At 44.2% G+C, this 25,000-nt stretch overlaps 1 protein-coding gene across 4 annotated transcripts in view; it reads right to left on the bottom strand.

Annotated features, from left to right (window-relative positions):
• LOC128691987 (uncharacterized) overlaps nt 1-25,000 on the bottom strand; it is a 357,504-nt gene that overhangs the window by 120,660 nt on the left and 211,844 nt on the right. For 3 of the 4 annotated variants that reach the window (XM_070085226.1, XM_070085224.1, XM_070085225.1), the window contains exon 4: nt 8,356-8,871. In XM_070085226.1, the coding sequence (XP_069941327.1) occupies nt 8,356-8,871 (516 nt within the window). The remainder of the gene's footprint in view (nt 1-8,355; nt 8,872-25,000) is intronic. The other variant, XM_070085227.1, reaches the window with a different exon arrangement.

Here is a 25,000-nt window from a genome sequence, read left to right as displayed (position 1 = left end):
TGGGTGACTTTAACCACAAGGAGATCGATTGGGAGAACTTGGACCCACATGGGGGCCAAGATACATGGAGGGCTAAGATGATGGAGATGGTACTGGAAAACTTCATGTGCCAACACGTAAGGGGCACTACAAGAGAGAGAGGAGAGGATGAACCAGCAAGGCTGGACTTAGTATTCACCTTGAGTAGTGCAGATATCGAGGACATCACATACGAAAGACCCCTTGGGGCCAGTGACCATGTGGTTTTAAGCTTCGAATACACAGTAGAGCTACAAGTGGAGGGAGAAGCAGGAAGGCCAGGACGAATGAAGCCAAACTACAAGAAAGGGGACTACACAGGAATGAGGAACTACCTGAACAGGGTTCAGTGGGACAGAGAACTGGCAGGGAAGCCAGTTAATGAGATGATGGAATATGTAGCAACAAAATGCAAGGAGGCTGAGGAGAGGTTTGTACCCAAGGGTAACAGGAATAATGAAAAAGCCAGGATGAGCCCATGGTTTACCCAAAGGTGCAGGGAGGCAAAAACCAAGTGTGCTAGGGAATGGAAGAAATATAGAAGGCAAAGGACCCAGGAGAATAAGGAGACCAGTCGTAGAGCCAGAAACGAATATGCACAGATAAGAAGGGAGGCCCAAAGACAATATGAAAATGACATAGCAGCGAAAGCCAAATCTGACCCAAAACTGTTGTACAGCCACATCAGGAGGAAAACAACAGTCAAGGACCAGGTAATCAGGCTAAGGAAGGAAGGAGGAGAGTCAACAAGAAATGACCGTGAAGTATGTGAAGAACTCAACAAGAGATTCAAAGAAGTGTTCACAGAGGAGACAGAAGGGACTCCAGAAAGACGGAGAGGTGGGGCACACCACCAAGTGCTGGACATAGTGCACACCACCGAGGAAGATGTGAAGAGGCTTCTGAGTGAGCTAGATACCTCAAAGGCAATGGGGCCAGATAACATCTCCCCATGGGTATTGAGAGAGGGAGCAGAGGTGCTATGTGTACCTAAAACAACAATATTCAATACATCTATCGAAACAGGGAGATTGCCTGAGGCATGGAAGACAGCAAATGTAGTCCCAATCTTTAAAAAAGGAGACAGACATGAAGCATTAAACTACAGACCAGTGTCACTGACATGTATAGTATGCAAAATCATGGAGAAGATTATCAGGAGAAGAGTGGTGGAACACCTAGAAAGGAACGATCTCATCAACAGCAGCCAACATGGTTTCAGGGACGGGAAATCCTGTGTCACAAACCTACTGGAGTTCTGTGACATGGTGACAGCAGTAAGACAAGAGAGAGAGTGGTGGGTGGATTGCATTTTCTTGGACTGTAAGAAGGCGTTTGACACAGTTCCACACAAGAGATTGGTGCAAAAACTGGAGGACCAAGCAGGGATAACAGGGAAGGCACTACAATGGATCAGGGAATACTTGTCAGGAAGACAGCAGCGAGTCATGGTACGTGGCGAGGTGTCAGAGTGGACACCTGTGACCAGCGGGGTCCCGCAGGGGTCAGTCCTAGGACCAGTGCTGTTTCTGGTATTTGTGAACGACATGACGGAAGGAATAGACTCTGAGGTGTCCCTGTTTGCAGATGATGTGATGTTGATGAGAAGAATTCACTCGATCGAAGACCAGGCAGAACTACAAATGGATCTGGACAGGCTGCAGACCTGGTCCAGCAATTGGCTCCTGGAGTTCAATCCCACCAAGTGCAAAGTCATGAAGATTGGGGAAGGGCAAAGAAGACCGCAGACGGAGTACAGTCTAGGGGGTCAGAGACTACAAACCTCACTCAAGGAAAAAGATCTTGGGGTGAGTATAACACCAGGCACATCTCCTGAAGCGCACATCAACCAAATAACTGCTGCAGCATATGGGCGCCTGGCAAACCTCAGAACAGCATTCCGACATCTTCTTAATAAGGAATCATTCAGGACCCTGTACACCGTGTACGTTAGGCCCATATTGGAGTATGCGGCACCAGTTTGGAACCCACACCTAGCCAAGCACGTGAAGAAACTAGAGAAAGTGCAAAGGTTTGCAACAAGACTAGTCCCAAAGCTAAGAGGTATGTCCTACGAGGAGAGGTTAAGGGAAATCAACCTGACGACACTGGAGGACAGGAGAGATAGGGGGGACATGATAACGACATACAAAATACTGAGAGGAATTGACAAGGTGGACAAAGACAGGATGTTCCAGAGATTGGACACAGTAACAAGGGGACACAGTTGGAAGCTGAAGACACTGATGAATCACAGGGATGTTAGGAAGTATTTCTTCAGCCACAGAGTAGTCAGTAAGTGGAATAGTTTGGGAAGCGATGTAGTGGAGGCAGGATCCATACATAGCTTTAAGCAGAGGTATGATAAAGCTCACGGCTCAGGGAGAGTGACCTAGTAGCGATCAGTGAAGAGGCGGGGCCAGGAGCTCGGACTCGACCCCCGCAACCTCAACTAGGTGAGTACACACACACACACACACACACACACACACACACACACACAGGAGCTATGACTCGACCCCTGCAACCACAAATAGGTGAGTACAAATAGGTGAGTACACACACACACACACACACACACACACACACATATATATATATATATATATATATATATATATATATATATATATATATATATATATATATATATATATATATATATATATATATATATATATATATATATATATATATATATATATATATATATATATATATATATGTCGTGCCGAATAGGCAGAACCTGCGATCTTTGCTTAAATAGCAACGTTCATCTTGCCATGTAAGACAAGCGAAAATTTGTGTATTCAATAATTTCGCCAAAATCATTCTGAACCTAACGAAAAAAATATATTTCAGTGTTTGTTTAGTATTAAATTATTGTAAACAAATCTAAAATATATTTAGTTGGGTTAGGCTAAAATAAATTGCGCTTGTTATAATAAGGTTAGGTAAGTTTTCTAAGATTCTTTTGGTGCAAAATTAAAGATTTTTACATTAACATTAATGAAAAAAATATATCTTTAAAAGTATAAGAGAAAATTTTAGAAAGGACTTAATTTTAAATGAGTTCTTGCTAATTGACCAGTTTTACATATTCGGCACGACATATATATATATATATATATATATATATATATATATATATATATATATATATATATATATATATATATATAAATATATATATATAAATAAATATATATATATATATATATACATATATATATATATATATATACATATATATATATATATATATATACATATATATATATATATACATATATATATATATATATATATATATATATATGTATATATATATGTTTGGTAGTAGGTTGATAGACAGCAACCACCCAGGGAGGTACTACCGTCCTGCCAAGTGAGTAAAACGAAAACCTGTGATTGTTTTACATGATGGTAGCATTCCTGATGTCTTTTGTCTGTCTCATAAATATGCAAGATTACAGGTACGTCTTGCTACTTCTACTTACACTTAGCTCACACTACACATACATGTACACATTTATTTATACACACTCATCTGAGTTTTCTTTGATTTTATCTTAATAGTTCTTGGTCTTGTTACTTTTCCTTTTATATCCATGGGGAAGTGGAATAAGAATCTTTCCTTTGTAAGCCATGCGTGTTGTAAATGTCAACTAAAATGCCGGGAACAATCGGCTAGTAACCCCTTTTCCTGTAATAATTACTAAAAAGAATAAGAAGAAGAAAATTGTCAAAGTGGGAAGTCTGAATGTGCGTGGATGTTGTGTGAATGATAAGAAAGAGATGATTGTGGATGTTATGAATGAGAAGAAGCTCTATGTCCTGGCTCTAAGTGAAACAAAGCTGAAGGGGGTGGGAGAGTTTCAATGGAGAGGAATAAATGGGATTAGTTCAGGGGTTTCAAATAGAGTTAGAACTAAAGAAGGAGTAGCAATAATGTTGAAGGATAAGCTATGGCAGGAAAAGAGGGACTATAAATGTATTAATTCAAGGATTATGTGGAGTAAAATAAAGATTGGATGTGAAAAGTTGGTTATAATAAGCGTGTATGCACCTGGAGAAGAGAGAAGTGTAGATGAGAGAGAGAGATTTTGGGAAATGTTGAGTGAATGCGTGGGGAGTTTTGAATCAAGTGTGAGAGTAATGGTGGTTGGGGATTTCAATGCTAAAGTGGGTGAAAATGTTATAGAGGGAGTAGTAGGTAAATCTGGGGTGCCAGGGGTAAATGTAAATGGGGAGCCTTTAATTGAGCTATGTGTAGAAAGAGATTTGGTAATAAGTAATACATATTTTATGAAAAAGAGGATAAATAAATATACAAGGTATGATGTAGCATGTAATGAAAGTAGTTTGTTAGATTATGTATTGGTGGATAAAAGGTTGATGGGTAGGCTCCAGGATGTACATGTTTATAGAGGGGCAACTGATATATCGGATCATTATTTAGTTGTACCTACAGTTAGAGTAAGAGGTAGATGGGAAAAGAGGAAGGTGGCAACAACAAGTAAGAGGGAGGTGAAAGTGTATAAACTAAGGGAGGAGGAAGTTCGGGTGAAATATAAGCGACTATTGGCAGAAAGGTGGGCTAGTGCAAAGATGAGTAGTGGGGGGGTTGAAGAGGGTTAGAATAGTTTTAAAAATGCAGTATTAGAATGTGGGACAGAAGTTTGTGGTTATAGGAGGGTGGGGGCAGGAGGAAAGAGGAGTGATTGGTGGAATGATGAAGTAAAGGGTGTGATAAAAGAGAGAGGTTTTTACAAAGCAGAAGTATTATAAGAAGAGCAGAGTATATGGAGAGTAAAAGAAAGGTAAAGAGAGTGGTGAGAGAGTGCAAAAGTAGAGCAGATGATAGAGTGGGAGAGGCACTGTCAAGAAATTTTAATGAAAATAAGAAAAAATTTTGGAGTGAGTTAAACAAGTTAAGAAAGCCTAGGGAAAGTATGGATTTGTCAGTTAAAAACAGAGTAGGGGAGTCAGTAGATGGGGAGAGGGAGGTATTAGGTAGATGGCGAGAATATTTTGAGGAACTTTTAAATGTTAAGGAAGAAAGAGAGGCAGTAATTTCATGCACTGGTCAGGGAGGTATACCATCTTTTAGGAGTGAAGAAGAGCAGAATGTAAGTGTGGGGGAGATATGTGAGGCATTACGTAGAATGAAAGGGGGTAAAGCAGCTGGAACTGATGGGATCATGACAGAAATGTTAAAAGCAGGGGGGGATATAGTGTTGGAGTGATTGGTACTTTTGTTTAATAAATGTATGAAAGAGGGGAAGGTACCTAGGGATTGGCGGAGAGCATGTATAGTCCCTTTATATAAAGGGAAAGGGGACAAAAGAGACTGTAAAAATTATAGAGGAATAAGTTTACTGAGTATACCAGGAAAAGTGTATGGTAGGGTTATAATTGAAAGACTTAGAGGTAAGACAGACTGTAGGATTGCGGATGAGCAGGGAGGTTTCAGAGTGGGTAGGGGATGTGTAGATCAAGTGTTTACATTGAAGCATATATGTGAACAGTATTTAGATAAAGGTAGGGAAGTTTTTATTGCATTTATGGATTTAGAAAAGGCATATGATAGAGTGGATAGAGGAGCAATGTGGGAGATGTTGCAAGTATATGGAATAGGTGGTAAGTTATTAAATGCTGTAAAGAGTTTTTATGAGGATAGTGAGGCTCAGGTTAGGGTGTGTAGAAGAGAGGGAGACTACTTCCCGGTAAAAGTAGGTCTTAGACAGGGATGTGTAATGTCACCATGGTTGTTTAATATATTTATAGATGGGGTTGTAAAGGAAGTAAATGCTAGGGTGTTCGGGAGAAGGGTGGGATTAAATTTGGGGGAATCAAATTCAAAATGGGAATTGACACAGTTACTTTTTGCTGATGATACTGTGCTTATGGGAGATTCTAAAGAAAAATTGCAAAGGTTAGTGGATGAGTTTGGGAATGTGTGTAAAGGTAGAAAGTTGAAAGTGAACATAGAAAAGAGTAAGGTTTTGAGGGTATCAAATGAATTAGATAAAGAAAAATTGGATGTCAAATTGGGGAGGAGTATGGAAGAAGTGAATGTTTTCAGATACTTGGGAGTTGACGTGTCAGCGGATGGATTTATGAAGGATGAGGTTAATCATAGAATTGATGAGGGAAAAAAGGTGAGTGGTGCGTTGAGGTATATGTGGAGTCAAAAAACGTTATCTATGGAGGCAAAGAAGGGAATATATGAAAGTATAGTAGTACCAACACTCTTACATGGGTGTGAAGCTTGGGTGGTAAATGCAGCAGCGAGGAGACGGTTGGAGGCAGTGGAGATGTCCTGTTTAAGGGCAATGTGTGGTGCAAATATTATGTAGAAAATTCGGAGTGTGGAAATTAGGAAAAGGTGTGGAGTTAATAAAAGTATTAGTCAGAGGGCAGAAGAGGGGTTGTTGAGGTGGTTTGGTCATTTAGAGAGAATGGATCAAAGTAGAATGACATGGAAAGCATATAAATCTATAGGAGAAGGAAGGCGGGGTAGGGGTCGTCCTCGAAAGGGTTGGAGAGAGGGGGTAAAGGAGGTTTTATGGGCAAGGGGCTTGGACTTCCAGCAAGCGTGCGTGAGTGTGTTAGATAGGAGTGAATGGAGACGAGTGGTACTTGGGACCTGACTATCTGTTGGAGTGTGAGCAGGGTAATATTTAGTGAAGGGATTCAGGGAAACCGGTTATTTTCATATAGTCGGACTTGAGTCCTGGAAATGGGAAGTACAATGCCTGCACTTTAAAGGAGGGGTTTAGGATATTGGCAGTTTGGAGGGATATGTTGTGTATCTTTATACGTATATGCTTCTAAACTGTTGTATTCTGAGCACCTCTGCAAAAACAGTGATAATGTGTGAGTAAAGTAAAAGTGTTGAATGATGATGAAAGTATTTTCTTTTTGGGGATTTTCTTTCTTTTTTGGGTCACCCTGCCTCGGTGGGAGACGACCAACTTGTTTAAAAAAAATGTATATATATATATATATATATATATATATATATATATATATATATATATATATATATATATATATATATATATATATATATATATGTCGTGCCGAATATGTAAAACTGGTCAATTAGCAAGAACTCATTTAAAATTAAGTCCTTTCTAAAACTTTCTCTTCTACGTTTAAAGATATATTTTTTCATTAATGTTCATGTAATTTTTTTTTATTTTGCTCCAAAAGAATCTTATAAAACTTACCTAACCTTATTAAAACAAGAACAATTTATTTTAGCCTAACCCAACTAAATATATTTTAGATTTGTTTACAAAAATTTAATACTAAACAAACACAGTGAAATATATTTTTTTCGTTAGGTTCAGAATGATTTTGGCGAAATTATTGCATACACAAATTTTCACTTGTCCTATATGGCAAGATGAGCGTTGCTATTTAAGCCAAGATCGCAAGTTCTGCCTATTCGGCACGACATATATATATATATATATATATATATATATATATATATATATATATATATATATATATATATATATATATACAGATAAAAAGGCTTCAAGGAAGAATATTTGGATTTCTTCCTGAAGCATATATATATATATATATATATATATATATATATATATATATATATATATATATATATATATATATATATATATATATATATATATATATATATATATATATATATATATATATATATATATATATATGTATGTATATATAATATATATATATATATATATATATATATATATATATATATATAATATATATATATATATATATATATATATATATATATATATATATATATATATATATATATATATATATATATATATGTATATATAATATATATATAAATATATATATATATATATATATATATATATATATATATATATACATAATCTAGTTATGCATGTGAGTATGAAATGAAATTAATGAATTAAGTTAATGTGAAAACAGGAAAAAAAAAAAAAAAAAAAAAAAAAAAAAAAATTAGCCAAGGCCTGAGCTTGCTACCACCTGCAGCTCATAAGACTGCCATCCGCACGAGCCCCTTTGGGGCGGGGCAGATGGCAGACCAGAGGCCTAGCTTCTCCCTACGAGCCCCGTGAGGGCGGGGAATGTGGCTAGGCCTGGGGACAGTTGGTCCCAAAGATGAGGGGGTACTTGTACCTCCTCCCATGGGAGACTTAAGTCTCGAGACACTCCCCAGATAGGGAGCCAAGGCCGGGTCACCACTACTTGGAAAAGACCCGGGCCGGGAGAATACCGGCGAATAAAAAAAAAAAAAAAAAGGAAAAAATTAATAATGGACTCACATACCTCCATAAGCTGAGACAGTACATGATGAACAATTATCAGTAGTTGTTGATGGTGTAGATGATATGGTAAGATGTGGTTGTTCCTCACCTGACGTCACCATGTTTGTCTCCTGCCAGGGATGGCAGAGTCTGGTCGCCCAACTCACGTTCTCGCTCATCTTGAAATTTATGTACAAGTCTTTGTCAGGAACATTTCCTACATACTTAGACTTTGTGACGTTGATCAGCTGTGAGCTGCAGCTGGACACAGTCTTGTACTTAATGGTCACATTCAGTGTAAGTTTATTGTTCTTATTGAAATTGTATTGTGGGTCAACTTGGAATATTATCCAACAATTACTATCAATACCGATGTTGCTCATATATTTATTTTTGTTCCAGTTATGGTCGCCTCTTAAAATGTTGAGGGACCAGTTTGCTGTCCGTAAGTCAGTAGCTCGTCCGTAGAAGATTAAAGATCCATCACGTCCACTAGTGAAACTTTTATGAATGGTGCCACTGTTGAACTTGAAACATCCTGAAACACCAGACTGTTATGAGACCCTGATCTAGTGTACACACACACACACACACACACACACACACACACACACACACACACACACACACACACACACACACGTGAAGCAGTATCGCTGAATAGTGCTCCCAGGATTTAGCGTTCTAGTGGCTGTCCTAAGATATTATTAGCGGTCATCGTACGTGAGTGAATCAGTGAACATACCTACAAGAGTGTAATAGCTTTCAAGAGTGCGAATAATGTGATAAGATCAAGAATTTTACAATTTAAATTTGAATGAATGTTGAGTGAGGGAGGGTAGCAGTCAGCTGATCAGGCTGCTGGCTGCAGTGTTGACACAAAATATCCAAACAGTTAATTGGGTTAACGGTGTGATCTGAAATATTAACAAATACATATGTTAGTTGGTTATAACAGCAGTGTAGTGATAAGGTCATAAAAGAGTGATTAAGTAAATACTGAAAGTAAGAAAAAATTAGTCAATCCCCAGCTGTTGGTGTTGTGAAGATAGCTAACATCATCAGACTTGTTATGACCATAATACTGTACTAAAGAAAAAAGAGGGAATACCAAGTCTTAAAAGAAAAATAAAATAAAAACTTGAATGCATGGTAAAGTTCCTGAAGGAGTTACAAAATTGAAGGAGTTGATAGCAGCCGACCAGCAGGAACCTCCATTGTTGTGCAGACGACATCACTTGCCTATTTGTGGTTAATTTTGGTTAGTGTCTAAAGTCTCAGTGTCTCGCCCGGCTGGTTGTATGCTATACCATCACTCTCTCCCTATTTCAGTACCAGGAGATAGATAGTGGTAACCCTGATAATGTTTAGTAAATTATCTAAATATCTCCAGGTAAACTCCAGAAGAGCTGTGTAGCCTAGTGACCCCCCCCCCGTTTTTCTGACAGGTACGCACATACAAACACACGTGTGCACCCGTAATTATTATTATAATAAACATTAGTATATATTAATAAGGAATTGAGTGAGAAAAAATAATCCTATAATCTTCAAAAAGTAAAGTAGCGTAGTGTGCGGAGATCTGGGCCGGGAGAGTACCGGTGAAACAACAACAATAACAAATAGCTGGGCCGGGAGAGTACCGGTGAACCAAGAACAATAACAAATATCTGGGCCGGGAGAGTACCAGTGAACCAAGAACAATAACAAATAGCTGGGCCGGGAGAGTACCGGTGAACCAAGAACAATAACAAATATCTGGGCCGGGAGAGTACCAGTGAACCAAGAACAATAACAAATAGCTGGGCCGGGAGAGTACCGGTGAACCAAGAACAATAACAAATATCTGGGCCGGGAGAGTACCAGTGAACCAACAACAATAACAAATAGTGTTAACGTGACCCCCCCCTCTTTTTCAAAGAACGACAAGCTAGTAAACACACACACACACAAACACAAGTGTACACAATTAATATTATATAGTATATATTAGTGTATAATAATAAGGAATTGATTGTGAAAATTTTTTTTATAATCTTCAAAAGAGTAGCGTAGCCTAGTGTGCGCACGCACACCCACACACACCCACACACACCCACACACACCCACACACCCACACACACCCACACACACCCACACACACCCACACACACCCACACACACCCACACCCACACACCCACACACACCAGGAGCTCGGACTCGACCCCCGCAACCTCAACTAGGTGAGTACACCCACACACACCCACACCCCCCACACCCACCCACACCCACACACTCACACACACCCATCCACACACACACACACACACACACACACACACACACACACACACACACACACACACACACACACATCACACACACACACACACACACACATAACACAAGCACACACACACACACACACACACACACACACACACACACACACACACACACATTGCCAGACTCACACATACACTCCCCCCCCTCCCCCACCGATATCTCACTCCTTCACCTGATCCCTCCCCTCCCTCTTTCTCCCTCCCCCTCCCCACCTCTCCCTTCTTCCCCCTCTCCCTCTCCCACACAACCACTTGCTTCACTCTCCTTCCCACTCCCCTTCCCCACTACTCTCCCACATAGCCACAGTTCCTCCTCTACCTCCCCCCCCCACACTCTGACATACACAATACTAACCTAACATACAGAATTACATAGGTTTCCCACTCTGAGGCAATCAGGATAAAACAAAAATGGGTTGCCAGAGAGCAACAAGAAAAACCAAGGGACAGGAGGAGGAAACTGCAACAGAAGATTGGGCAGCAGAGCTCACAAAAAGGGAACATGAATGGGAAAAGAAACTAGAAGAACTTAGCATGAGAATGGAAGAGAGGATAGACATGGAAAGCAGGAAGTGGGAGGTGCAAGTCAAAGCAGCAGAGGCCAGGATACAGAGTTTAGAAGAGGAACTGAAAAATCTGAAACAGCCTAAAGAACTAAAGAACATTTTGGGATTGACAACAGAGACTGCTACCTCAGTCACAAATAAGGGGACTGTAGGGAAAGAAGGAGCAAAACTGCATGTAGAAGCTCAATCAGTGGAGACTGTAGTAAATGAAAGAGCTAAGCTATATGTGGAGGCCCTAACAGACCACAGCAGAGCCCAGGGAAAGCCGAGAAGGGAAAATGACAGGCCACTGACCCCAAGTACATTAGCTAGTGAAACTGAAGAAAGGAAAGCTGCAATGGAGGAAATCAAATTGAATGAGGGGATACACAGGGATATGCAGTGGGAGCATGAAAGGGTGAGGTCAGTCTTTGTGTATGGGCTCCAGGAAGTTGAAGGGGAAACATATGAAGCAAGAAAACAAGGGGAAAAAAAGTAATTGAAAGCATCATGAAAGCAATAGGAGAAGACGACATGACCCAGCTGGAAAATTTTCGGAGAATAGGGGGGTTTGTAAAAAAAAGAACCCGGCCAGTGAAAGTGACCTTCAAGGCAGAAGCGACTCGGAACAGGATCCTGCAGGAGAAAGCACGATTAAGGGACATGCCAGCATACAGGAAGGTGTATCTCGACCGCGACAGAACACAAGCAGAAAGGAAGAAAAAGAGAGAGATGGTACAAAGGCGAAAGGAGGAAAGAGAGGGGATGGAGAAGACAGACAGGAGATCACAGACACAGGAAGATCAAATACAGCCTCCCTCACAACTTCCTATGGAAGCCTCTCAACCAGGTCAACCCCAGTGCAACCAAACACTCTAAACCAAAACACCCATGCCACATCCAATGCCCCCACCCACTGCATTACAAACTTCACCCCCACAGCAACCACCCATAGTTCCTTATCAGGTCTCCCACTTCCCCAACCCCAATACACCTCCCAGACCAAAATCTTAGAAAAGAAGTTGAAGGTGTGGTATACAAATGCAGATGGAATAACAAATAAGTATGAGGAGTGGCACGAAAGAATCAAGGAGACATCCCCAGACATAATAGCAATCACAGAAACAAAACTCACCAGAATAATAACAGATTCAATCTTTCCATCCGGATATCAAATCCTCAGGAAAGACAGAGGGAGGAGAGGGGGAGGAGTTGCACTGCTCATTAAAAACCAGTGGGGGTTTGAGAAAATGGAAGGAATGGATGGCACGGGCGAAACGGACTACTTAGTAGGAACAATCCAGTCAGAGGGACATAAGGTGATAATTGCAGTAATGTACAACCCACCACAGAACTGCAGGAGGCCAAGAGAAGAATACGATGAGAGCAACAGAGCAATGGTCGACACACTAGCCGAGGTGGCCAGGAGAGCACACATGGGAGGAGCAAAGTTACTAGTTATGGGTGGTTTCAATCACAAGGAGATTGACTGGGAAAACCTGGAGCCCCATGGGGGTCCCAAAACATGGAGAGCCAAGATGATGGATGTGGTACTGCAAAACCTCATGCATCAACATGTTAGAGACACTACCAGAGAGAGAGGAGAGGATGAACCAGCAAGACTGGACCTTGTATTCACCTTGAGTAGTTCTGACATCGAGGATATGTATGAAAGGCCCCTGGGAGCTAGTGATCATGTGGTTCTGTGCTTCGACTACATAGTTGAGCTCCAAGTGGAGAGAGCAGCAGGAATAGGGTGGGAAAAACCAAACTACAAAAGGGGGAACTACTCAGGCATGAGGAACTTCTTTCAAGACATTCAGTGGGAGAGGGAACTGACAGGAAAACCAGTACAAGAAATGATGGACTATGTGGCAACAAAATGCAAGGAGGCAGAGGAGAGGTTTGTTCCCAAGGTTAACAGAAATAATGGGAAGAACAGAATGAGTCCTTGGTTCACTCAAAGGTGTAGGGAGGCAAAAACTAGGTGTACTAGAGAATGGAAAAGGTACAGAAGACAGAGAACTCAGGAAAATAAAGAAATCAGCCGAAGAGCCAGAAACGAATATGCACAGATAAGAAGGGAGGCTCAGCGGCAATACGAGAATGACATAGCATCGAAAGTCAAGACTGACCCGAAGCTGTTGTACAGCCACATCAGGAGGAAAACAACAGTCAAGGACCAGGTAATCAGACTGAGGAAGGGTGATGGAGAATTCACAAGAAACGACCGGGAGGTATGTCAGGAGCTCAACACAAGATTTAAAGAAGTATTTACAGTGGAAACCAGTAGGACTCCAGGAAATCAGAGCAGGGGGGTGCACCAGCAAGTGCTGGATGAGGTACATATAACCAAGGAGGAGGTGAAGAAGCTGCTATGCGAACTTGACACCTCAAAGGCGGTGGGACCAGACAACATCTCTCCGTGGGTCCTTATAGAGGGAGCAGACACTGTGTGTACCATTAACGAAGATCTTCAACACATCATTTGAAACTGGGCAACTCCCTGAGGTATGGAAGATGGCAAATGTAGTCCCAATTTTTAAAAAGGGAGACAGACATGAGGCACTAAACTACAGACCTGTATCACTAACGTGTATAGTATGGAAGGTCATGGAGAAGATCATCAGGAGGAGAGTGGTGGAGCACCTGGAAAGAAACAAGTGTATAATTGACAACCAGCATGGTTTCAGGGAGGGAAAATCCTGTGTCACAAACCTATTAGAGTTTTATGACAAGGTGACAGAAGTAAGACAAGAGAGAGAGGGGTGGATCGACTGCATTTTTTTGGACTGCAAGAAGGCCTTCGACACAGTTCCTCACAAGAGGTTACTGCAAAAGCTAGAGGATCAGGCACACATAACAGGAAAGGCACTGCAATGGATAAGAGAATACCTTACTGGGAGGCAACAACGAGTCATGGTACGTGATGAGGTGTCAAAGTGGGTGCCTGTGACAAGCGGGGTTCCACAGGGGTCAGTCCTAGGACCTGTGCTGTTCTTGGTATATATGAATGACATAACGAAAGGGATAGACTCAGAAGTGTCCTTGTTTGCGGACGATGTGAAGTTAATGAGAAGAATCAAATCGGATGAGGATCAGGCAGGACTACAAAGAGACCTGGACAGGCTACAAGCCTGGTCCAGCAACTGGCTCCTTGAGTTTACCCCCTCCAAATGCAAAGTCATGAAGATTGGGGAAGGGCAAAGAAGACCGCAGACACAATATAGTTTAGATGGCCAAAGTTTGCAAACCTCACTCATGGAAAAAGATCTGGGGGTGAGTATAACACCGAGCATATCTCCTGAGGCGCACATCAATCAGATAACTGCTGCAGCATACGGGCGCCTGGCAAACCTACGGATAGCGTTCCGATACCTCAGTAAGGATTCGTTTAAGACTCTGTATACCATCTACGTCAGGCCCATACTGGAGTATGCAGCACCAGTTTGGAATCCACACCTAGTCAAGCACGTCAAGAAATTAGAGAAAGTGCAAAGGTTTGCAACAAGACTAGTCCCAGAGCTACGGGGATTGTCCTATGAAGAAAGGTTGAGGGAAATCGGCCTGATGACACTGGAGGACAGGAGGGCCAGGGGAGACATGATAACGACATATAAAATACTGCGCGGAATAGACGAGGTGGACAAAGACGGGATGTTCCAGAGAAGGGACACAGACACAAGAGGTCACAATTGGAAGTTGAAGACTCAGATGAATCAAAAGGATGTTAGGAAGTATTTCTTCAGTCATAGAGTAGTCATGCCATGGAATAGCCTAGAAAGTGATGTAGTGGAGGCAGGAACCATACATAGTTTTAAGGCGAGGTATGATAGAGCTCATGGGGCAGGGAGAGAGAGGACCTAGTAGCAATCAGCGAAGAGGCGGGGCCAGGAGCTGTGAATCGACCCCTGCAACCACAAATAGGTGAGTACAAATAGGTGAGTACACACACACACACACACACACATGCATACACACACACACACACACACAGATGTAAATAGCATGCTATAAATATCTAACATAGAAAGAACTCGTAGCAATGGCTTTAAACTGGAAAAATTCAGATTCAGGAAGGATATAGGAAAGCACTGGTTTGGTAATAGAGTTGTGGATGAGTGAAACAAACTCCCAAGTACCATCATAGACGCTAAAACGTTGCATAGTTTTAAAAATAGGTTGGATAAATACATGAGTGGGTGTGGGTGGGTGTGAGTCGGACCTGACTAGCTTGTGCTACTAGGTCAGGTGCACTGCTCCCCCCTTAAGTGACGTGTCTGACTTCACTAGGTCAAGGCATTGGCTTAAGCCGGTGAGAGAATTGGAGCTGCCTTCCATAGGCCAGTAGGCCTGCTGCAGTGTTCCTTCTTTCTTATGTTCTTATGTACAAGAAACTGCACCGGACCTAGGACTGACCCTTGTGGAACTCCACTTGACACATGGGCCCACTCTGACACCTCGTCTCGTACCAAGACACGTTGTTTCATTCCTGTCAGGTATTCTTTGATCCATTACAGTACTTTCCCTCCTATTCCTGACTGCTCCTATAGCTTTTCAACCAGTTTCTTATGTGGTACTGTGTCGAAGCCTTCTTATAGTTCGAGAAGATGCAGTCTGCCTATCCCTCTCTTTCTTGTCTTTTTTCTGTCACCTTGTCATACAACTCCAATAGGTCTGTGATGCAGGATTTTCCTTCCCTGAAGCCGTGCTGGTTGTCGTGTATGAGCCCTTTCCTTTCTAGGTGCTCTACTACTCTTCTCCTGATAATCTTCTCTGTAACTACATACTACACATATCAATGACACTCACCTGTAATTTAGTGCAGCCTGTCTACCTGTCACCTTTCTTAAAAATCGGGACTACACCTCAGGCAATTGCCCTGTTTTTATAGATTTATTGAAGATTGTTGTTAGTGGCACACGCAGTGCATCTGCTCCCTCTCTCTAGTCCCAAGGAGAGAGATTATCTGGTCCCATCGCCTTCTAGGTATCTAGTTTCCCTAGCAGTTTCTTCACCTCGTCCTCGGTTATGTGCACTGTGTCCAGAACTTGCTAGTGCACCCTGCCACTTCAGTTTACTGGAAGCCTCTCTGTCTTCACTGTGAATAACTCCCAGAATCGTGAGCTGAGGTCTTCACATACTTTCTGGTCATTCCCTGTGTTGTGTGCTCTCCTCCTTCCTTCCTCAGCTTCATTACCTGGTCATTGACTTCTTTTCCTCCTGACGTGACTGTATAACAACTTTTGTGTGTCTGTGTGCGTGTGCGCGCGCGACGCGTGTATGTATACCATGGCGTGAGTGAGAAACATTAACCGTTCCTCATTATCTATCAACACCTTCTGACGCCGCCCACACTACTCATTAACTCTCCCACCCATACCAGCTGTGACGCCGCCCACACTACTCATTAACTCTCCCACCCATACCAGCTGTGACGCCGCCCACATCACTTATTAACTCTCCCACCCATACCAGCTGTGACGCCGCCCACATCACTTATTAACTCTCCCACCCATACCAACTGTGACGCCCCCACACTACTCATTAACTCTCCCACCCACACCAGCTGTGACGCCGCCCACATCACTTATTAACTCTCCCACCCATACCAACTGTGACGCCCCCACACTACTCATTAACTCTCCCACCCACACCACCTGTGACGCCCCCACACTACTCACTAACTCTCCCACCCACACCACCTGTGACGCCCCCACACTACTCATTAACTCTCCCACCCACACCACCTGTGACGCCCCCACACTACTCATTAACTCTCCCACCCACACCACCTGTGACGCCCCCACACTACTCATTAACTCTCCCACCCACACCACCTGTGACGCCCCCACACTACTCATTAACTCTCCCACCCACACAACCTGTGACGCCACCTACATCGCCTTTGACGCCACCCACACTACCTCTGACGCCACCCACACGATCTGTGACGCCACCCACACGATCTGTGACGCCACCCACACGATCTGTGACGCCACACACACCAACTGTGATGCCACCAACACCCCCTGTGACGCCACCCACACCACCTGTGACGTCACCCACACCACCTGTGATGTCACCCACACCACCTGTGATGTCACCCACACCACCTGTGATGTCACCCACACCACCTGTGATGACACCCACACCTGTGACGCCACCCACACCACCAGTGATGCCACCCACACCAGTGACACCACCCACATCACTTGTGACGCCACCCACACTTGTGACACCACCCACACCACCAGTGACGCCACCCACACCACCAGTGACGCCACCCACACCACCAATGACGCCACCCACACCACCTATGACACCACCCACATCACTTGTGACGCCGCACACATCACAAGACACGAGTTGCTAAGTCAGTGATGATCCTTTGTAAATCACTTGTTGTCTCTAGGCTGGAATATTGCTGTACATTAACATCTCCATTCAAGGCAGGTGAAACTGCAGATCTAGATTGTGTAGGTACAGAGAACCTTTACTGCACATATAAGCTCCATCAAGCACCTTAACTACTGGGAACGCTTGGAAGCACTTGACTTGTACTCGTTGAAACGCAGGCGAGAGAGAGAAATAATCTACAACTGGAAGATCCTGGAGTGACTGGTCCCTAATCTACACACAGAAATCACTCCCTACGAAAGCAAAATACTTGGCAGGCGATGCAACATATCCCAGTGAAAAGTAGGAGCGTCATTAGTACACTAAGAGAAAACACCATAAGTGTCCGGGGCCCAAGACTGTTCAACAGCCTCCCACCAGCCATAAGGAAAATTAACAGTAGACCCCTGGCTGCCTTCAAGAGGGAGCTGGACAGATCAGGTCCCGGATCGGCAGGGCTGTGCCTCGTGCGTTCGATTACGTGCGGCCAGCAGTAATAGCTTAGTTGATCAGGCATTGATCCACCGGGAGGCCTGGTCATGGAGTATGCAGCACCAGGCTGGAACCCACACCTGGTCAAGCACGTCAAGAAGTTAGAGAAAGTACAAAGGTTTGCAAAGGCTAGTCCCAGAGCTCAGGGGAATGTCGTACGAGGAAAGGTTGAGGGAAATCGGACTGACGACAATGGAGGACAGAAGGGTCAGGGGAGACATGATAACGACATACAAGATACTGCGGGGAATAGACAAGGTGGACAGAGATAGGATGTTCCAGAGAGGGGACACAGAAACAAGGGGTCACAACTGGAAGCTGAAGACTCAGACGAGTCACAGGGACGTTAGGAAGTATTTCTTCAGTCATAGAGTTGTCACCAAGTGGAATAGCCTAGCAAGTGAAGTAGTGGAGGCAGGAACCATACATAGTTTTAAGAAAAGGTATGACAAAGCTCAGGAAGCAATGAGGGAGAGGACCTAGTAGCGATCAGTGAAGAGGCGGGGCCAGGAGCTGAGTCTCGACCCCTGCAACCACAATTAGGTGAGTACACACACACACACACACACACACACACACACACACACACACACACACACACCTAACAACAATATTCAATACATCTATCGAAACAGGGAGATTGCCTGAGGCATGGAAGACAGCAAATGTAGTCCTAATCTTTAAAAAAGGAGACAGACATGAAGCATTAAACTACAGACCAGTGTCACTGACATGTATAGTATGCAAAGTCATGGAGAAGATTATCAGGAGAAGAGTGGTGGAACACCTAGAAAGGAACGATCTCATCAACAGCAGCCAACATGGTTTCAGGGACGGGAAATCCTGTGTCACAAACCTACTGGAGTTCTATGACATGGTGACAGCAGTAAGACAAGAGAGAGAGGGGTGGGTGGATTGCAGTTTCTTGGACTGCAAGAAGGCGTTTGACACAGTTCCACACAAGAGATTGGTGCAAAAACTGGAGGATCAAGCAGGGATAACAGGGAAGGCACTACAATGGATCAGGGAATACTTGTCAGGAAGACAGCAGCGAGTCATGGTACGTGGCGAGGTGTCAGAGTGGGCACCTGTGACCAGCGGGGTCCCACAGGGGTCAGTCCTAGGACCAGTGCTGTTTCTGGTATTTGTGAACGACATGACGGAAGGAATAGACTCTGAGGTGTCCCTGTTTGCAGATGACGTGAAGTTGATGAGAAGAATTCACTCGATCGAAGACCAGACAGAACTACAAAGGGATCTGGACAGGCTGCAGACCTGGTCCAGCAATTGGCTCCTGGAGTTCAATCCCACCAAGTGCAAAGTCGTGAAGATTGGGGAAGTGCAAAGAAGACCGCAGACGGAGTACAGTCTAGGGGGCCAGAGACTACAAACCTCACTCAAGGAAAAAGATCTTGGGGTGAGTATAACACCAGACACATCTCCTGAAGCGCACATCAACCAAATAACTGCTGCAGCATATGGGCGCCTAGCAAACCTCAGAACAGCATTCTGACATCTTAATAAGGAATCATTCAGGACCCTGTACACCGTGTACGTTAGGCCCATATTGGAGTATACGGCACCAGTTTGGAACCCACACCTAGCCAAGCACGTAAAGAAACTAGAGAAAGTGCAAAGGTTTGCAATAAGACTAGTCCCAGAGCTAAGAGGTATGTCCTACGAGGAGAGGTTAAGGGAAATCAACCTGACGACACTGGAGGACAGGAGAGATAGGGGGGACATGATAACGACATACAAAATACTGAGAGGAATTGACAAGGTGGACAAAGACAGGATGTTCCAGAGATTGAACACAGTAACAAGGGGACACAGTTGGAAGCTGAAGACACAGATGAATCACAGGGATGTTAGGAAGTATTTCTTCAGCCACAGAGTAGTCAGTAAGTGGAATAGTTTGGGAAGCGATGTAGTGGAGGCAGGATCCATACATAGCTTTAAGCAGAGGTATGATAAAGCTCACGGCTCAGGGAGAGTGACCTAGTAGCGATCAGTGAAGAGGCGGGGCCAGGAGCTCGGACTCGACCCCCGCAACCTCAACTAGGTGAGTACAACTAGGTGAGTATACACACACACACACACACACACACACACACACACACACACACACACACACACACACACACACACACACACACACAAGCACACACTATACACACACAAACTCATGCAACAGGCCTAGTGTCTAATCGACATGTGCCTAGGACAAAATGGTAACTAACTAACACACCCACAGAAACCCACAGTAACCCACACATCCCCCTCTGCATGAACCCCACCCTCACAGTAACCCTCAGTAACCCGTACATCCCCCACAGCTCAAACCCCACCCCCACAGAAACCCTCAGTAACCCACACAATGTACCCTCTCCCCCCATCCCCCTCACCACAAACCCCACCCTCACAGTAACCCACAGCAAGTCACACACTCTACCCTCTATCCCCATCTCCCTCACCACAACCCCCTCCCCTCTTGTAACCCCCCAGAGGCCCTCTTCCTCCATCCTCCTCACCACTACCCCTACTCCCACTGAATCCCCCCATCGGCCCTCTGCCCCCACACCCCACACCACAGACCCCACCCCCACACCAACCCCCAATAGACCCCTGCTTCCCCTAACCCACCTCTCTCCCCAGACCACAGTTATTGAAAAGAAGTTCAAGGTTTGGTACACGAGCGCGGATGGAATAACGAATAAATGTGAGGAGTGGCACGAAAGAATCAAGGAGTTGTCCCCAGACATCGTAGCGGTTACAGAAACGAAACTCACTGGGATAATAACATGCAATCTTCCCACCCGGATATCAGATCCTGAGGAACGATAGAAGGAGCAGGGGGGGAGGAGGGGTTGCACTACTAATAAAAAACCGGTGGGGTTATCAAGAAATGGAAGGTATGGACGAGATTGGAGAAAGGGATTACATAGTAGGTACAGTTCAGTCAAGGGAACACAAGGTAGTCATTGCAGTTATGTATAACCCACCACAGAACTGCAGGAGGCCAAGAGAGGAATATGATGAATGCAACAGAGCAATGGTGGACACTCCAGCTGAGGTGGCAAGAAGGGCCCACTCAAGTAGAGCGAAGTTATTGGTCATGGGCGACTTCAATCACAGGGAGATTGATTGGGAAAACCTGGAGCCACATGGGGGTCCCGAAACATGGAGAGCCAAGATGATGAATGTGGTGCTAGCAAATCTCATGTACCAACATGTTAGGGATACTACCAGAGAGAGAGGGGAGGATGAACCAGCAAGACTGGACCTTGTGTTCACGCTGAGTTGCTCAGACATTGAGCACATCACATATGAAAGGCCCCTTGGAGCTAGTGACCACGTAGTTATGAGCTTTGAATACATCGTGGAGCTAAAAGTGGAGAGGGTAACAGGAGTAGAAAGGAAAAAGCTAAACTATAAAAGGGGGGACTACACAGGAATGAGGACCTTCCTGCAGGAGGTTCAGTGGGAACAGGAGTTGGTAGGAAAATCAGCAGGGAGGCAAAAACTAAGTGCTCTAGAGAATGGAAAAAGTACAGAAGGCAAAGGACTCAGGAGAATAAAGAGATTAGTCGACGAGCCAGAAACGAGTATGCACAGATAAGAAGGAAGGCGCAGCGGCAGTATGAAAATGACATAGCATCGAAAGTCAAGTCTGACCCGAAACTACTCTACAGCCACATCAGGAGGAAGACAACAGTCAAGGACCAGGTAATCAGGCTGAGGAAAGAAGGTGGGGAGCTCACGAGAAACGACCAGGAAGTATGTGAGGAGCTCAACATGAGATTTCAGGAAGTATTTACAGTGGAGGTTGAAGGGACAACGGGAAGACAAAACACTGGCATACAGCAACAAGGGATATACCAACAAGTGTTGGATGAATTACACACAATTGAGGAGGAGGTGGAAAAGCTCCTAAGTGACCTTTATACCACAAAGGCGGTGAGACCGGACATCTCTCCATGGGTCCTATGAGAGAGGGCAGGGACACTACATGTGCCACTAACCAAAACCTTCAACACTTCCCTTGAAACTGGGCAACTACCTGAAGTATGGTAGAATGCAAATGTAGTCCCCATCTTTAAGAAGGGAAACTGAAATGAAGCACTAAATTATAGATCAGTGTCACTGACGTGTATAGTATGCAAAGTCTTGGAAAAGATTATCAGGAGGAGAGTGGTGGATCACCTGGAGAAGAACAAGATTATAAACGACAGCCAACACGGATTCATGGAAGGCAAATCCTGTGTCACAAACCTACTAGAGTTTTATGACAAGGTAACTGAAGTAAGAAATGAGAGGGAGGGGTGGGTTGATTGCATTTTCTTGGGCTGCAAGAACCTTCGACACAGTTCGTCACAAGAGATTAGTACAGAAGCTATAGGAACAGGCAGGTATAACAGGAAGGGCACTGCAATGGATCAGAGAATACCTAACAGGGAGGCAACAGCGAGTCATGGTCCGTGATGAGGTATCACAGTGGGCGCCAGTGACGAGCGGGGCCCCACAGGGGTCAGTCCTGGGACCAGTGCTATTCTTGGTATATGTGAACGACATGACGGAAGGGATAGACTCAGAAGTGTCCCTGTTTGCAGATGACGTGAAGTTAATGAGGAGAATTAAATCAGACGCCAACCAGACAGGTCTGCAAAGAGACTTGGACAGGCTGGATGTGTGGTCCAGAAACTGGCTCCTAGAATTTAACCCCTCCAAATGCAAAGTCATGAAGATTGGAGAAGGGCAAAGAAGACTGCAAACAGAGTATAGGCTAGGTGGCCAAAGGCTGCAAACCTCACTTAAGGAGAAAGACCTAGGAGTGAGTATAATACCGAGTACTTCGCCAGAAGCACACATTAACCAGATAACTGCTGCGGCATATGGGCGCTTGGCAAACCTGAGAATAGCGTTCCGGTACCTCAGTAAGGAATCGTTCAAGACTTTATACACTGTGTACGTCAGGCCCATACTGGAGTACGCAGCACCAGTTTGGAACCCACACCTGGTCAAACACGTCAAGAAATTAGAGAAAGTGCAAAGGTTTGCAACAAGGCTAGTTCCAGAGCTAAGGGGAATGTCCTATGAAGACAGGTTAAGGGAAATCGGTCTGACAACACTGGAGGACAGGAGGGTTAGGCGAGACATGATAACGACATACAAAATACTGCGTGGAATAGACAAGGTGGACAGAGACAGGATGTTCCAGAGATGGGACACAGAAACAAGGGGTCACAATTGGAAGTTGAAGACTCAGATGAGTCAAAGGGATGTTAGGAAGTATTTCTTCAGTCATAGAGTAGTTAGGAAGTGGAATAATCTGGCAAAAGATGCAGTGGAGGCAGGAACTATACATAGTTTTAAGACGAGGTATGATAAAGCTCATGGAGCAGGGGGAGAGAGGACCTAGTAGCGGTCGGTGAAGAGGCGGGGCCAGGAGCTGAGTCTCGACCCCTTCAACCACAATTAGATGAATTACGTGAGTACACACACACTCACACACGCATGGAATGGAACAAGATTATGAAGGATAACCAGCACGGATTCGTGGAAGGCAAATCCTGTGTCACAAACCTTCTGGAGTTCTATGACAAAGTTACAGAAGTGCGACACGAGAGAGAATGGTGGGTTGATTGCATTTTCTTGGACTGCAAGAAGGCCTTCGACACAGTTCCTCACAAGAGATTAGTACAGAAACTAGAGGATCAGGCGCTTATAACAGGAAGGGCACTGTAATGGATCAGAGAATACCTGACAGGAAGGCAACAACGAGTCATGGTACGGGATAAGGTATCACAGTGGGCACCTGTGACGAGCGGGGTCCCACAGGGGTCGGTCCTAGGACCAGTGTTATTTCAGGTATATGTGAATGACATGATGGAAGGGATAGACACAGAGGTATCCCTGTTTGCAGATGATGAGATGTTAATGAGGATAATTAAATCAGATGAGGACCAGGCAGGATTTCAAAGAGACCTGGACAGGCTGGATGTGTGGTCCAGCAACTGGCTTCTTGAATTCAACCCTGCCAAGTGCAAAGTCATGAAGATTGGAGAAGGGTAAAGAAGACCGCAGACAGAGTATAGACTAGGAGGCCAAGGACTGCAAACCTCGTTCAAGGAGAAAGATCTTGGGGTGACCATAACACCGAGCATGTCTGCAGAGGCACACATCAACCAGATAACTGCTGCAGCATACGGGCGCCTGGCAAACCTGAGAATAGCTTTCAGATACCTTAGTAAGGAATCGTTCAAGACACTGTAAACTGTGTACATGAGGCCCATACTGGAGTATACAGCTTCAGTTTGGAACCCACACCTGGGCAAACACGTCAGGAAATTGGAGAAAGTGCTAAGGTTTGCAACAAGGCTAGTTCCGGAGCTCAGGGGAATGTCCTACGATGAAAGGTTGAGGGAAATCGGACTGACGACATTGGAGGACAAGCTGGTCAGGGGAGACATGATAACGACATACAAAATACTTCGTGGAATAGATAAGGTAGACAGAGACAGGTTGTGCCAGAGAGGGGACACAGAAACATGGGGTCACAATTGGAAGCTGAAGACTCAGAAGAGTCATAGAGATGTTAGGAAGTATTTCTTCAGTCACAGAGTCGTCAGGAAGTGGAATAGCCTAGCAAGTGATGTAGTGGAGGCAGGAACCATACATAGCTTTAAGACGAGGTATAACAAAACTCTGGAAGCAGAGGGAAAGTGGACCTAGTAGCGATCAGTGAAGAGGCGGGGCCAGGAGCTGTGTCTCGACCCCTGCAACCACAATTAGTTGAGCACAATTAGGTGAGTACATATATACAAATACTCACACACACACACACACACACACACACACACACACACACACACACACACACACACACACACACACACACACACACAC

This window comes from Cherax quadricarinatus, chromosome 15 (genome assembly GCF_038502225.1).
Source record: "Cherax quadricarinatus isolate ZL_2023a chromosome 15, ASM3850222v1, whole genome shotgun sequence".
Taxonomy (NCBI): Eukaryota; Metazoa; Arthropoda; class Malacostraca; order Decapoda; family Parastacidae; genus Cherax; species Cherax quadricarinatus.
The sequence above is the reverse complement of the archived record's forward strand: the minus strand, read 5'-3'. Positions and strand labels throughout refer to the sequence as shown.